General features: G+C 64.5%; 1 protein-coding gene across 2 annotated transcripts; it reads right to left on the reverse strand.

Annotated features, from left to right (window-relative positions):
- Nucleotides 1-603: 603 nt before the first annotated feature.
- Nucleotides 604-8666, reverse strand: DIPK1B (divergent protein kinase domain 1B). 2 transcript variants are annotated; one of them, XM_061154253.1, is made up of 5 exons: nucleotides 8544-8666; nucleotides 4980-5114; nucleotides 2579-2686; nucleotides 2314-2490; nucleotides 604-1695 (listed from the first exon to the last, which is right to left on the reverse strand). In XM_061154253.1, the coding sequence occupies exons 1-5, from the start codon at nucleotides 8604-8606 to the stop codon at nucleotides 1039-1041; spliced, it is 1140 nt and encodes a 379-aa protein (XP_061010236.1). In that variant the 5' UTR covers nucleotides 8607-8666; the 3' UTR covers nucleotides 604-1038. The 2 variants fall into 2 exon arrangements, with proteins under 2 accessions (XP_061010236.1, XP_061010235.1); XM_061154252.1 differs by having other exon boundaries at nucleotides 604-1851.
- Nucleotides 8667-11106: the final 2440 nt, after the last annotated feature.

The following is an 11106-nucleotide window of genomic DNA, read 5'->3' on the forward strand; positions in this document are numbered from 1 at the left end:
TCACAACTGAGAACCATGGGCTCACTCAGCTTCCAGTCACCCTTGCCCTTGGCCCCAGTCAACCCCAAGCAGCCAGCTGCCAGGATGTGGGTCCAGGGGTGGCATGCCCCTGCAGTAGACTCTCCAGGTTGAGTGGGGTGGGGGTACTCAGGGAAAGTGGAAAGGCTGGCTTAAGAGAACTAATCATGGCCTCCTCTCCCATCACTTCATGGCAAATAGGGAAACGATGGAAACAGTGACACTATTTTCTTGGGCTCCAAAATCACTGGGGACAGGGACAGTAGCCATGAAATTAAAGACACTCCTTGGAAGAAAAGCTGTGACAAACCTAGACAGTGTATTAAGCAAAGACATCATTTTGCTGACAAATGTCCATATATAGTCAAAGCTCTGCATTTTCCAGTAGTCCTGTATAGATGTGAGTTGGACTGTAAAGAAGGCTGTGCTTTCAAGTGAGTCAATTCTAATGGAAAGCAACCCTGAATATTCATTGGAAGGACTGAAGCTGAAGCTCCAATACTTTGGACACTTGATTCGAAGAACCGACTCGTGAGAAAAGACCCTGATGCTGGGAAAGATTGAAGGCGGAAGGAGAAGGGGATGACAGGATGAGATGGATGGCATCACTGACATGAGCACACTCGGGGAGGTGGTGAAGGACAGGGCAGCCTGGCGCGCTGCATGCAGTCAGAGGCCGCAGAGGTGAACACGAGTTGGTGAGTGAACAATTCACAGAAAAGCTTTATTTACACGTAGTTCTCCAAAGTAACAAGACCTAGGCCTGGGCAGGTCCCAGGGCCAGCCCTCGGTGCTTGGGCTGTGAGTCCTTCCCTCTCTCCTGCCAGCTCCACTGTGAGAGCCCAGAAAACTCCGGGGGGCGGCGGCGGTGGTGGTGCAGGGGCCGGAGCCGCGTGGCTGCCGCGCTCCGGCGGCAGAGGGCCTCGGCCGGTGTGGGAGGCGGGGAGGGGCCCGGGGGCAGGCGTGGCTGGTGGGCGGAGCCGTGTCTCCGGGCGGGGCGGGGCGGGGCGGGGCGCGGCCTCACGTGTACTTGGTGTTGGAGATCTCCTTCCAGAGCAGGGTCTTAAGGTGGCTGAGCACCAGCGAGTGGTGGGCCTCCACCTGGCTGGCCAGCCCGCTCAGCGTGGCGCAGGTGCGTAGCTGCCGGCCCAGCTCGGCGCGCAGGCCGGCGGGGGCGCCGGGCAGCAGGTAGTGGCGCAGCAGCTCGCAGACCTTGGCCAGGTTGGGCTGCACCAGGTCGCCCTTGCACTGGCGCAGGAGCGTGTCGCAGGGCGCCCGGCAGTCGCGCCCGTAGGTGCAGTCCGCGCTGCGCTCGCAGTGGCGGCCCCGCAGGAAGCGGCGCACGGCGGCCTCGGGCGCCACCTGCTGCAGGTCGGCCATCCTGAAGTCGTACTTGGCAGTGTAGCCCACGTTGGCCAGCGTGGTCTCGCACATGTAGAAGGTCCCGTAGGCGCCGTGGAAGAGCTCCTCCACGAATTCCAGCAGGCCGATGGCGATCTTGGCGCGCCAGGGCCAGGCGGGCCCCAGCCACTGCTGCAGGGCCCCGTGCAGGGCGGGCGGCAGCAGTGGCCTCAGCAGGGCCGGAAGGGCGGCCGCGGGCCCCGAGCTGCGCGGGACGCCCTCTGTGACGTAGAGGTCCCCGCAGTGGCCCAGCAGCGGGGAGGCGTGCCCCTTCCCCTGCAGGGACAGCAGCAGGAGGAACTCATTGCGCTGCAGCAGCGCCCACACCGACTTGGCCTCGGCCAGCGACACCCTGCTGTCCTTGTTGAAGTCGGCCATGAGCAGGACCTGGCCGACCAGCGCGGGCAGGGAGGGAAGGTCCCCTAGGTTCGCCTGAGAGAGGGGAGGTGGGACGTGGGCACGCAGCTGCAGGCTTGGCACCCGGCCCCAGGCATCGGCCCAACTGAGGAGCCCGGCCTCCAGCCCCCAGCAAGAAGGGACAGCGAGGCACTGGGGAGGCCCCCCTCACCACTCCTGGAAAGCCCACGTGCGTCTCTGCCCCCAGCGCTTGGGGAGCCCGGAGACTTCCTGCACATAGGTGGGAGCACTGGGGGGTCGCTCACCCCTCATCTGCCCCCCGCCCCCCGGGTCCCACCTCCTCCCTGGCCTCCTCCCCGCCCCCTGCCCCCTGGCCCTGGGCGGGTTCTCATGCCTGCGGGTTCTGCTTGGAGCCGACGGGCTAGCCAGATACCCCGTGGCCCAAGTGGCCCCCCATCCAGCCTGCTGCCTGCCCTGTGCTCACGTCCTTGGGCGTGAACTTGACACACACCCCCGCCCTCAGGGGGGCCAGCTGACCTTGAGAAAGCTGAGGGTCATCTCCCGGAACTCCTTAATCGAGGTGCCCCGAGTGGGCTTGTCAAACAGCACCAGTTCCCGCCGGGGGGCCACGTCGGCCCCGGCCTTCAAGCTCAGGCTCTCCTCGAGGCCACACTTGATGGTCACCTCCCTGCCCTGCCAGAGCCCGCTATACACCTGCGGGGAACACAGGACCCCCTGTGCACACGCCCGCTCCAGCCGACCGCGGGCGGCGGAGCCCCGGGGCTGGGCCCGGCCAGCTCACCTGCTGGCCTGGGACGGAGGAGAGGCAGGTCCTCCACTCCAGCTGCTGCCGGCTGCACAGGTCCTGGCAGATGGAGCCTGAGATGATGCCCTTGCGGTACTGGTCACACTGAGGAGAGCAGGGAGACGCAGCAAGTGGCCTGGGGGAGCGAGTGCTCCATCCGCCCGCCCACCCGCGCCTTATTAGCCGACACACAGGGAGAGGCTTGCAGCTCTGATCAGGTCAAGCTCTGCAGGAGCCGCTGCCCCCACCGGGCCCTTCCTGGCTCCAGACAGGGCCTTGCAGCCCCCTGAGTCCCGGTGGTGTGGGCTGAGCCGAGCCGGAAGGTGAGGCCCTTCCCAGTGCGGTCCCTAGGTGGGGAGGTGGGGGGAGATTTGTGGCATCTGGAGCAAGCGTGGGGTGAATTCCTGGATGTGCATCACCGTTGCCATGGTGCCCAGGCCCTTGGTGGAGCAGGCCTGCAGGAAGGGAGGGTGCTGGGGGCGGGGAGGCAGGGCCTCCTGAACGCCAAGGCCCTGGACTCACCTACGGGACCCGGGAGGAGGCTTCCGTGCTGCGGCTTCACAGCCCGACAGCCATTCATCAGGATAGAAAAGGGGAGGCCCTCCACTGCAGGGGTCTGCTCTGACCCCCTCAGGGCCCCCGGAGCCACAAGGCCCTTCGTGGGGGTGTCTGCCAGTGCAGGCAGCCAGGCTGGGCCAGGGTCGGGGCCTGCCGGCCACGCTGCCCACCAGGGTGGGGAGGGGCTTCCACCGAAGCTGAGGTGGGCAGTGTGGCCATCAGCCTCAGATGGGGCAAGACCCCTCCCCTCCCAGCCTGTCTCCTGTCTGCAACCGGGCCGAGCACCCTGAGGTCCATGGGTACCTGGTCCGTGATCCCTGGTCCTGCCTTTCCCCCCACGCACACCCTGGGTGACCTTGGACAAGCTGTGGAATCTCTCAGAGACAGCTGATACCCCCATGAGGTGGCCAGGTCTTCTTGGGAAAGGAGGGGGTGTCCCCAGGGCCCAGCAGCCAGGGAGACCGCTCTGGCACTGGCGGGAAGGCCAGGGCGCTCTGGGAAGATGGAAGCTGCAGATCCTCTGGTTGGGAGGGGCACGTTCCCTGTCTGCTCCCCCAGGGCCCTTCAGTCCTCTGCGTGTGGAGGGGGCTGCTGCGGGCACACAGGAAGTGCTCAGAAAACACCCACCAGCTCTGAGCAGCTGCTCACTGCACCCCACTGGCCAGACCCCATCTCACGTGTCCTCCCAGGTCTCACTGCCCCAAGAGACCCCTCCACCCACGCGGGCAGCCCGGGACCTCGCCCGGTGCAAGGGGTCCCAAGCAGTACTTCTCCCCGCCCCTGCCCAGAGGCCAGACTCCCTGCATTCACACACCTGCCCCTGGGCGTCCCCAGCCCGCCGGGTTGGGAGAAGAGCTCTGTGTCTGGCACCCAGCTTGGGTCTGACCCCTGGAGGGTCCCAGCGAGCACTTCTGGAATAAACAAGGTCTTTTCCCCTGGGGCTGGGTGCCGCGCCTTTGTGCCTGATGTTGGCCTGCCCCCAGCGAACAACTGACAATCGATGGGCCCCTTGCAAGTCTCGTCACATTGGCTCTGGACCCCTCCACCACCACCTCCGGACTGTCCCAAGTTTGGCCCCCACGGGACCCTGGGCAGAACAGGCCTGCTGAGCCCTTCCACAGTGCCCCACAGCCCCCCAGCAAGAGTGCCCCTCACCCTGCAGGGGAGCAGAAACTCCAGGCCCCCACCAGGAGACAGGTTCAAAGCCAGGGGTCTCCCACTGCCCCCACTTCAGGACCCCAGGAGCTCCGCCGGGGCGGGTCCCCCCAGGCATGGATGCCCCAGACCCTGTTAGCCCGCCGAGGGCTCCCCCCTGCCCAGGGAGGCTGGCGGAGTCAGCGTCTGAGGGTTACCAGGGCCCCTTCGGCTGGCGTCACCTTCCCCTCCACCAGTCACAGGGCATCCTTCAGCAGGAGCCGTGAGCCACGTGGAGCAGTGCTCGTGGACAAGCACACACAGGTCCACAAGCGCCCTCACACACACGTGCACAGCTTTGGTCTACCAGCCACAGTGGCGACTCAGTGCATCTCCACCCCCAGGCCCCAAAGACCACACCCTGCAGCCTCCTTTGCTGGACCCCTGGCCCCTCCTGACATGTCTACAACCGGCCCTGTCCACCCATCCGTCCGTCTGTCCACCCCCAGCCACTCGCCTGTGCTCCATGGGGCACCCCTTCCTCCCGGGCCTCCCCCACGGCCTGCAGGGACAGCCCCGCAGGGCACAGCCAGACCCTCCTAGAATCCACTGGGCGGGCGCCTCAAGCCCCGTTTCTAGGCTGCCCACCGTAGGAGCGCTAGCTGGGGGCGGACGGAGCCCGCAGACGGCCCCAGGCGACACTTACGATGACCACTCTGCAGACGTGGCCGCGGCAGAGCTCCGCGTAGGACGAGTAGTGCACGTAGGCCAGCCAGCTGCCCGCGAGGACGCCCAGCCACACCAGGAAGACACACTTGACCCTGAGGCCTGGGAGCCGGCCCTGCGGGGGAGGGGCCGTGAAGAAGCACAGCGTTCCAGGCGCGCTGACCCCGCCTCCTAGACCCCGGCCCCGCCTCCTAGACCCAGCCCCGCCCCCAAGCCCCGCCCCCAAGCCCCGCCCCAGTCAGCGTCTCCTTCCCACTCCGCACCCACTCCCGGTGCAAGGCAGGGGCCTGGTGTCTCCCAGACCTTGAAATCTCACAGGCAGGGAAAAATTAATTCCAAATGAGGAGGATTTAGGGTAGATAGCTCTTTATTTTTGCTGAATAAAGAGATTTGGAACGATTTTTTCCTGCTGTCCTGCCCTGCCCTCATTTCATCATGACATGTAACCTCTGTACAAGGTCAGGCTGGAGAGGCGCTCCCCCACCCCGGACCCCTCACCCTGGCCCGGCACCCTGCACATGGTTCCTCCCACTGGGGGAGACTTCAGGCTGGACCGGGGACGGCAGGGAGTGCCGGGCTCGGAGGCGTGGTCACCTGCGAGCTTTCAAGGGACACAGCTTCGCACACCCCCCCATCACAGCAGCCAAAGGGTAGACACAACCCGCGGGATCCACTGAGAAAGAAGTGGGCAAGCCAAATACGGCCCATCCACACGAGAGAACGGTATCCAGTCATGAAAAGGCAAAGAACTCCGACCCAGGCAAGGATGACCCAGCAGGACATCATGTCCAGGGAAATGAGCCAGACACAAGACAGAGCCTGTGTGACCCCACCCATGCTACAACCTAAAGGACTCAGATCCACAGAGACAGGAAGGGTGGCGACAAGGGGGAGCGGGGGGCGGAGGGAGGCCTGCCCAGGACAGCCAGTGAGTGTGTGAAGGGGACAGAGCTTGAGGGCTTGAGTTTGGGGAAATGAAACGAGTTCTAGAGATGGATGGTGATGGCTCAACAACGGGGATGTGTTTAATGCCCTTGAACAGTGCGCTTAAAAAATGGTTAAGATGCTAAATTCAGGCGATGTACAATTTACCATAATAGAGAACAGATAACTAAGACACTCAGCCCCTGGCCCCGCTGCCAGAGGCTCCGTCCCAGGAGCGTGGGGTAGGCCAGGAACTGCTTCTCTGGAGGGCTCAGTCCCTTGGCCAGGTCTCCCTGGCTAACGAGAGGAATCACAGGGTGGGGGGGACCCACAGCCCTACAGGAACTGGGGGGCACTGTCTCCCATCCAGCCCCCAAGCCAGGACTGCAGGAGCATCAGCTTCCTTCCCCACCCCCGTCCTGGTAAATCACGGCCTCAGTGGCTGCTGTCCAGGGGTGGTCAGCTGATGGGCCAGGGCTACCAGGCGCTGCCCGGTGCAAGAGCTCAGACACCCCGACCGGGTCAGCTGAGCCCCAGAGAAGAGGGCCCGGGAGAGCTGGGGGCTTCAGGCCAGCCTGCCCCGGATGAGAGCCACTGCCAGCACTGGCCACACATCCCACCGCCCGAGGGTCAGCGGGCGGCTCCAGTCCTAGTCAGCCCTGGGTTCTCGCCACTTGGAGGCTGGGGCCCAGAAATGGGGCCAGCGGCTCTCCCCTGAGGACGGGGCAGGGCCTCCAGGATTAGCCCAGGCAGCTGCGCTCGTTTTTATGGTTCCTCCAGGAGAGGCAAGGTCCCCCTCTCCTGCTCTCTGGCCCACCCCCTTGGCCAGCCAGCCCGGGAGGCGCTGAGGCAGGAGGACCCCCCGAGAGCTCCGGTGCAGGCTCGGAGCCGCGGAGGCCTGGGGTGGCCCTGGCCAGGGTGGCAGGGCCGGGTCGCAGGCCCACATCTGTTTCCGCCAGTTTTGTTCAAAGGGAAAAACAGGAAAGCAGACCAGCGGGTGGGGGGCCGGGGAGCCAGGGGCGTTGCTGGGGACAGGACAAGGTCAGAAGACTTCCAACGGCGGGTGACTGCGAGGCAGGCAGGGCCTCTGGGAGCCGGCGCCAGGGGTCCTGGGGGGACAGGCGGGAGAAGGGCGGGCTGTTGCCTGCACTGGCCTCAGGTGCTGACCTGGGCCAGACCCAGGTTCCCAGCCTGACCGCAGGGCCCACCTCGGACATGGCCCATCCTCCTACCAGAGCCCCTCCAGCTCCGGCCTTCCCGCGGCAGCCCCGCTCCACAAACACTGGCCGCGGTGCCGAGCTCTGAGCGACCCCCAGGCCCTGGTCGCAGGCGGGCACTTCCTCCGGGGGGGAGTCCCTGCCCCTGTGGGGTCCTGACGCCCACCGGTGAGCATGCCCCCAGGACGGGGGGAGCTCACCCCTCAGTGTTCCCCGGGCCGGCGGCTCCCCCCACCCCCCGGCCTGCCCGGCTCCTACTGGGGCACTTGGGGGGCCACTCGGGGGACACAGCAGCACGACGACCGGCAGCCTTGGGGCCGCAGCCCACGTGCACCGTGGCCTCCACCCCTCACCACCAACGCAGGAGTGTGTTTCACACGCGGGAAACTGAGGCTCAGGGCGTGTCCTCACATTAAGTGGGGGCGTCTCAGAACCAACCCCAGCCATTGGGAACCCATCACCTCTCCTGTCCAGGCTCATCTGCTATTCCCGGGCTGAGCTCAGAGGCCTGACACCCCCAGTCCCAGACCCGCCACACTGGCCTCCTCTGTCAAGGCCTTTCCCTCAGGATGGGGCCACTGCACCCCCACCTCCCAGCCTGGGGGAGGACGCAGACCCTCAGCTCCCACCCGACCTGGAGCTGGGTGGGGACCCCTACCCCACCAAGACCCCTGGATGGCAGGAGGGCTTCTGGTGCAGACAAGCCCCTGCGTGCATTTCCTGGCTCCCACCCTTCTGGGCGGGTCTGATCAGGGCTGTCTGCTTTTGCCCAGGGGCTGGGGTCGTGAAGGTGGCAGGTTTGGCCTGCATAATTTGCGGCTCGCATTCAGCCCAGCTCAGACTACCCCAAGTAGCCATGACAGGGATCGCGGCAGCCGGCCCCCAAAGCAGCCTGGGGCTCCCCTGCAGAAGGCAGGGTCCCGAGAGGGACGGGGATCTGTCCAAGGTCACTGTGGGGTCAGGGCACACTCCTCATCTCGGGCTGGCTGGGGGATGGCCCAGGAGGAGGGTATGCCCTTCTTAGGGTGCTTCTACGGGTCCCAAGTTTTCCATCACAGAAAGACAAACCTGGTCTCCTAAGTAGAGCAAAGCGGGGCGGACCTGGTGTGGCTTCGGGGCCTGCGGGAGCAGCTCCGGCCCGCGGCGGGGCGGGGGCCTTCTGCAGCCCCAGAGGCACTGGGGCCAACCCCGCAGCATCCGCTCACCCGATCGGCAACCCCCACCCCGGGCCCTGTGCCCTGCCGGCCCCCGGCCCCCCAGGGACCACGCACCCCGGCCCTCAATGACCTTGAGTCCGGAATCCGCCCGGGATCCCCGGGCTGGATGCCGCGCGCCCCCGCCGCGGCCCGCGCCCCAGGGCGGGAGGTGGGGGCGAGAGCCGGCCGGGCCGGGGGCGCGCCTACCTGCAGGCCCTTGGAGAAGGGGCAGAAGAGCACCAGGTGCGCCAGGCGCCGCAGCCGCCGCATGGTGGGCGCGGGCCGTGCACGGGCCCGGCTCGCCTCCGCTCGGCCTCAGCCCCGCGGGCCGGCCCGCCCGCATCGGCCGCCGCGCCTCCTCCCCGCCCCGCGTCCACGCCGGAGCGCTCGCCTCTGACGGCCCGGCGGGTGCGCGAGGAGGGGGCGCGGCGGGGGCGCGCGCCGGGGGGAGGCGGGGAGCCAAAGCCGCGCGAGGGCGCGTGGCCGCGAGGCGGGCGGCGCGGGGGCGCGCGGCGGGGAGGGAGGGCGGGGGGCGCGGAGGGCCGCCTCGCGGGGCGGCGGAGGCGCGCGCGGCCCCGCCTCCGCCCCACCGTCCCGCCACGCCCCGCCCCTGAGGGAAGGGGGAGGGCGCCGAGGCCCCGCCCTCCCGCGCCCCCGCCACCCGCGCGGCCGCCACGGGAGGGGACTGCACGGCCAGGGCCGTCGCGCGCCCCTCGGCGGAGGAGGAAGCGGGTGATGGAGCCGGGCAGCCTGCGGAGGTCCCCAGGGGCAGGGTCGTACGCGCGGGGCGCGGGAGGCGCGGGGGCCCTCCAGGAGTCATGGCGAGGCCCCTAGTGGGGTCCTGCGCGGACCACAGGGCCTGGAGGGGCCGTGGACACTGCGGTAGCGTTGGCCTCTTTCTCCCGCTTTTTAAAGAGAGTAAAACGCACTCTTGCACCGCGCGGCTCTGCCGGTGTTCGCACAGACAGCCCCGTGGACACCACCGCTTGCAGGCTGCAGAGTAGTTCGGGCCTTGCTCTCTTCCAGGCTCCCCCGCCCCGGGCCCAGTCCTGGTGAGCTCCGGCTCGTCCCCTGCGGCCGCAGCCTCCAGGTCTGGCTTCTGTCACTGGGCAGAGGCCCTGAACGTTCAGCACCCCTCTTTGCCAGCGCGGGCACCAGGCACCAACTCGATCAGCCAGTCAGTCACCTCCTGAAGGCCCTCGGAGTTGGTCCTGGCTTGGGACATCAGGCACAGAGCCGCCGTCAGGCCAGAACTCGAGGTTCTGTGCTAAGGACATTCCTTTTCCCTGAGGTGATAACAGGCTGGGGATGCCGTGGTCGGCACGGTCGGTGTAGGTACCCCTTACATTCCTGGCGCATGGGAGGTCTGATCACTCCACTTTCCCTTGGGCACTTGGTATGACCCTTTTTAAATTCTAGTCATTCTGTGGGGAGCCTGTTTCTTTGTGGTTTCTTTGTGGTTATTTGCATTTCCCCAAAGGCTATTGATGTTGGCTATTTCTTACATACTTAGTTGCAACCTGTATAAATTCTTTGGCAAAGCATCTGTGCAAACTTTTTGCCCAACTTTTGTGTGTGTGTGTGGTATTGTTTGTTTCTTTGTTGAGTTTTGAGAATTCTTTTATATCTTCTGGAAACCAGCACCTTATCAAATATGTGATTCCCAAAGATTTTCTCCCAGTCTCTGGCTTGTCTTTTCATCTTCTTAACAGTGCTTTACAAAGACTACACATTATTAACTTTTTAAAATTTCTTTTATTTATTTTTAATTTTTCCGTTGCACCGGGTCTTTGCTGCTGCGTGCGGGCTTTCTCTAGTTGCAGCGAGTGGGAGCGACTCCTCATTGCTGGGCACAGGCTTCTCACGGCAGCGGCTTCTCTTGTTGCAGAGCACGGGGTCTAGGTGAATGGGCTTCAGTAGTTGTGGCTCAAGGGTTTGAGCACAGGCTCAGAAGTTGTGGGTCACAGTCTGAGTTGCCCCGCGGCATGTGGAATCTTCCCGGACCAGGGATCAAACTGGTGTCCCCTGCGTTGACAGGCATACTCCCATCCACTGAGCCACCGGGAAAGTCCTACCCGTTCTTAATTTTGAGGAGGCCCAGTTTTTTCCTTTTGTTCGTCTGCGCCTGTCAAATCTAAGAAATCTTTGCCTAACTCAACCCAGGGTCACACAGATTTTCTTCCGTGTTTTCTTCTAGAAGTTTTATAGTATTAGGTTTTACATTTGGGTCAGTGATTCAGTTGAGATCACTTTGGTACACGGTTTCCCAGGTGGCGCTAGTGGTAAAGAATCTGCCTACCAAAGTAGGAGATGGGAGAGAAGTGGGTTTGATCCCTGGGTCAGGAAGATTCCCTGGGGGAGAGCATGGCAACCCACTCTAGTATTCTTGCCTGGAGGATTCCATGGACAGAGGAGCCTGGTGGGCTGCAAGTCCATAAGGTCGCACAGAGTTGGGCACGACTGAAACGACTTAGTACATGGATCAAGGCCGTGTTTTGGCTTGGGGTTTGGGGGTTTCTGCACATGGATATCCAATTGTTCCAGCACTTTTGTTGAAAAGATGAGACCTGGGATGGTTTTGTAGCAGACTGTCTCTGCGGAGACACTGCCCTGCAAGCAGCCTTCCCAGCTCCTGGACGGTGGTTTCTAGCAACCTCCAGAGGGCAGATTTCCTGCAAGTCTGCCAGGACCACAGTGACTTCTCTGCTGTCCCGTGAGTCACAGCTGGGCTCTCCCAGCAAGACCTCAGCCTGGGAGTGGGGGCTCCAGC

Source organism: Dama dama, chromosome 11 (genome assembly GCF_033118175.1).
Source record: "Dama dama isolate Ldn47 chromosome 11, ASM3311817v1, whole genome shotgun sequence".
Classification (NCBI taxonomy): domain Eukaryota; kingdom Metazoa; phylum Chordata; class Mammalia; order Artiodactyla; family Cervidae; genus Dama; species Dama dama.

Excerpts from the sequence above, each read along its gene's own strand:
- DIPK1B (XM_061154252.1), bottom strand. The coding sequence starts at position 8,606 with ATGCGGCGGCTGCGGCGCCTGGCGCACCTGGTGCTCTTCTGCCCCTTC. Across the intron at positions 2,491-2,578 it reads CCTCCGTCCCAGGCCAGCAG|GTGTATAGCGGGCTCTGGCA; the intron begins GTGAGCTGGCCG and ends TGTTCCCCGCAG. Across the intron at positions 1,852-2,313 it reads TGACCCTCAGCTTTCTCAAG|GCGAACCTAGGGGACCTTCC; the intron begins GTCAGCTGGCCC and ends CCCCTCTCTCAG.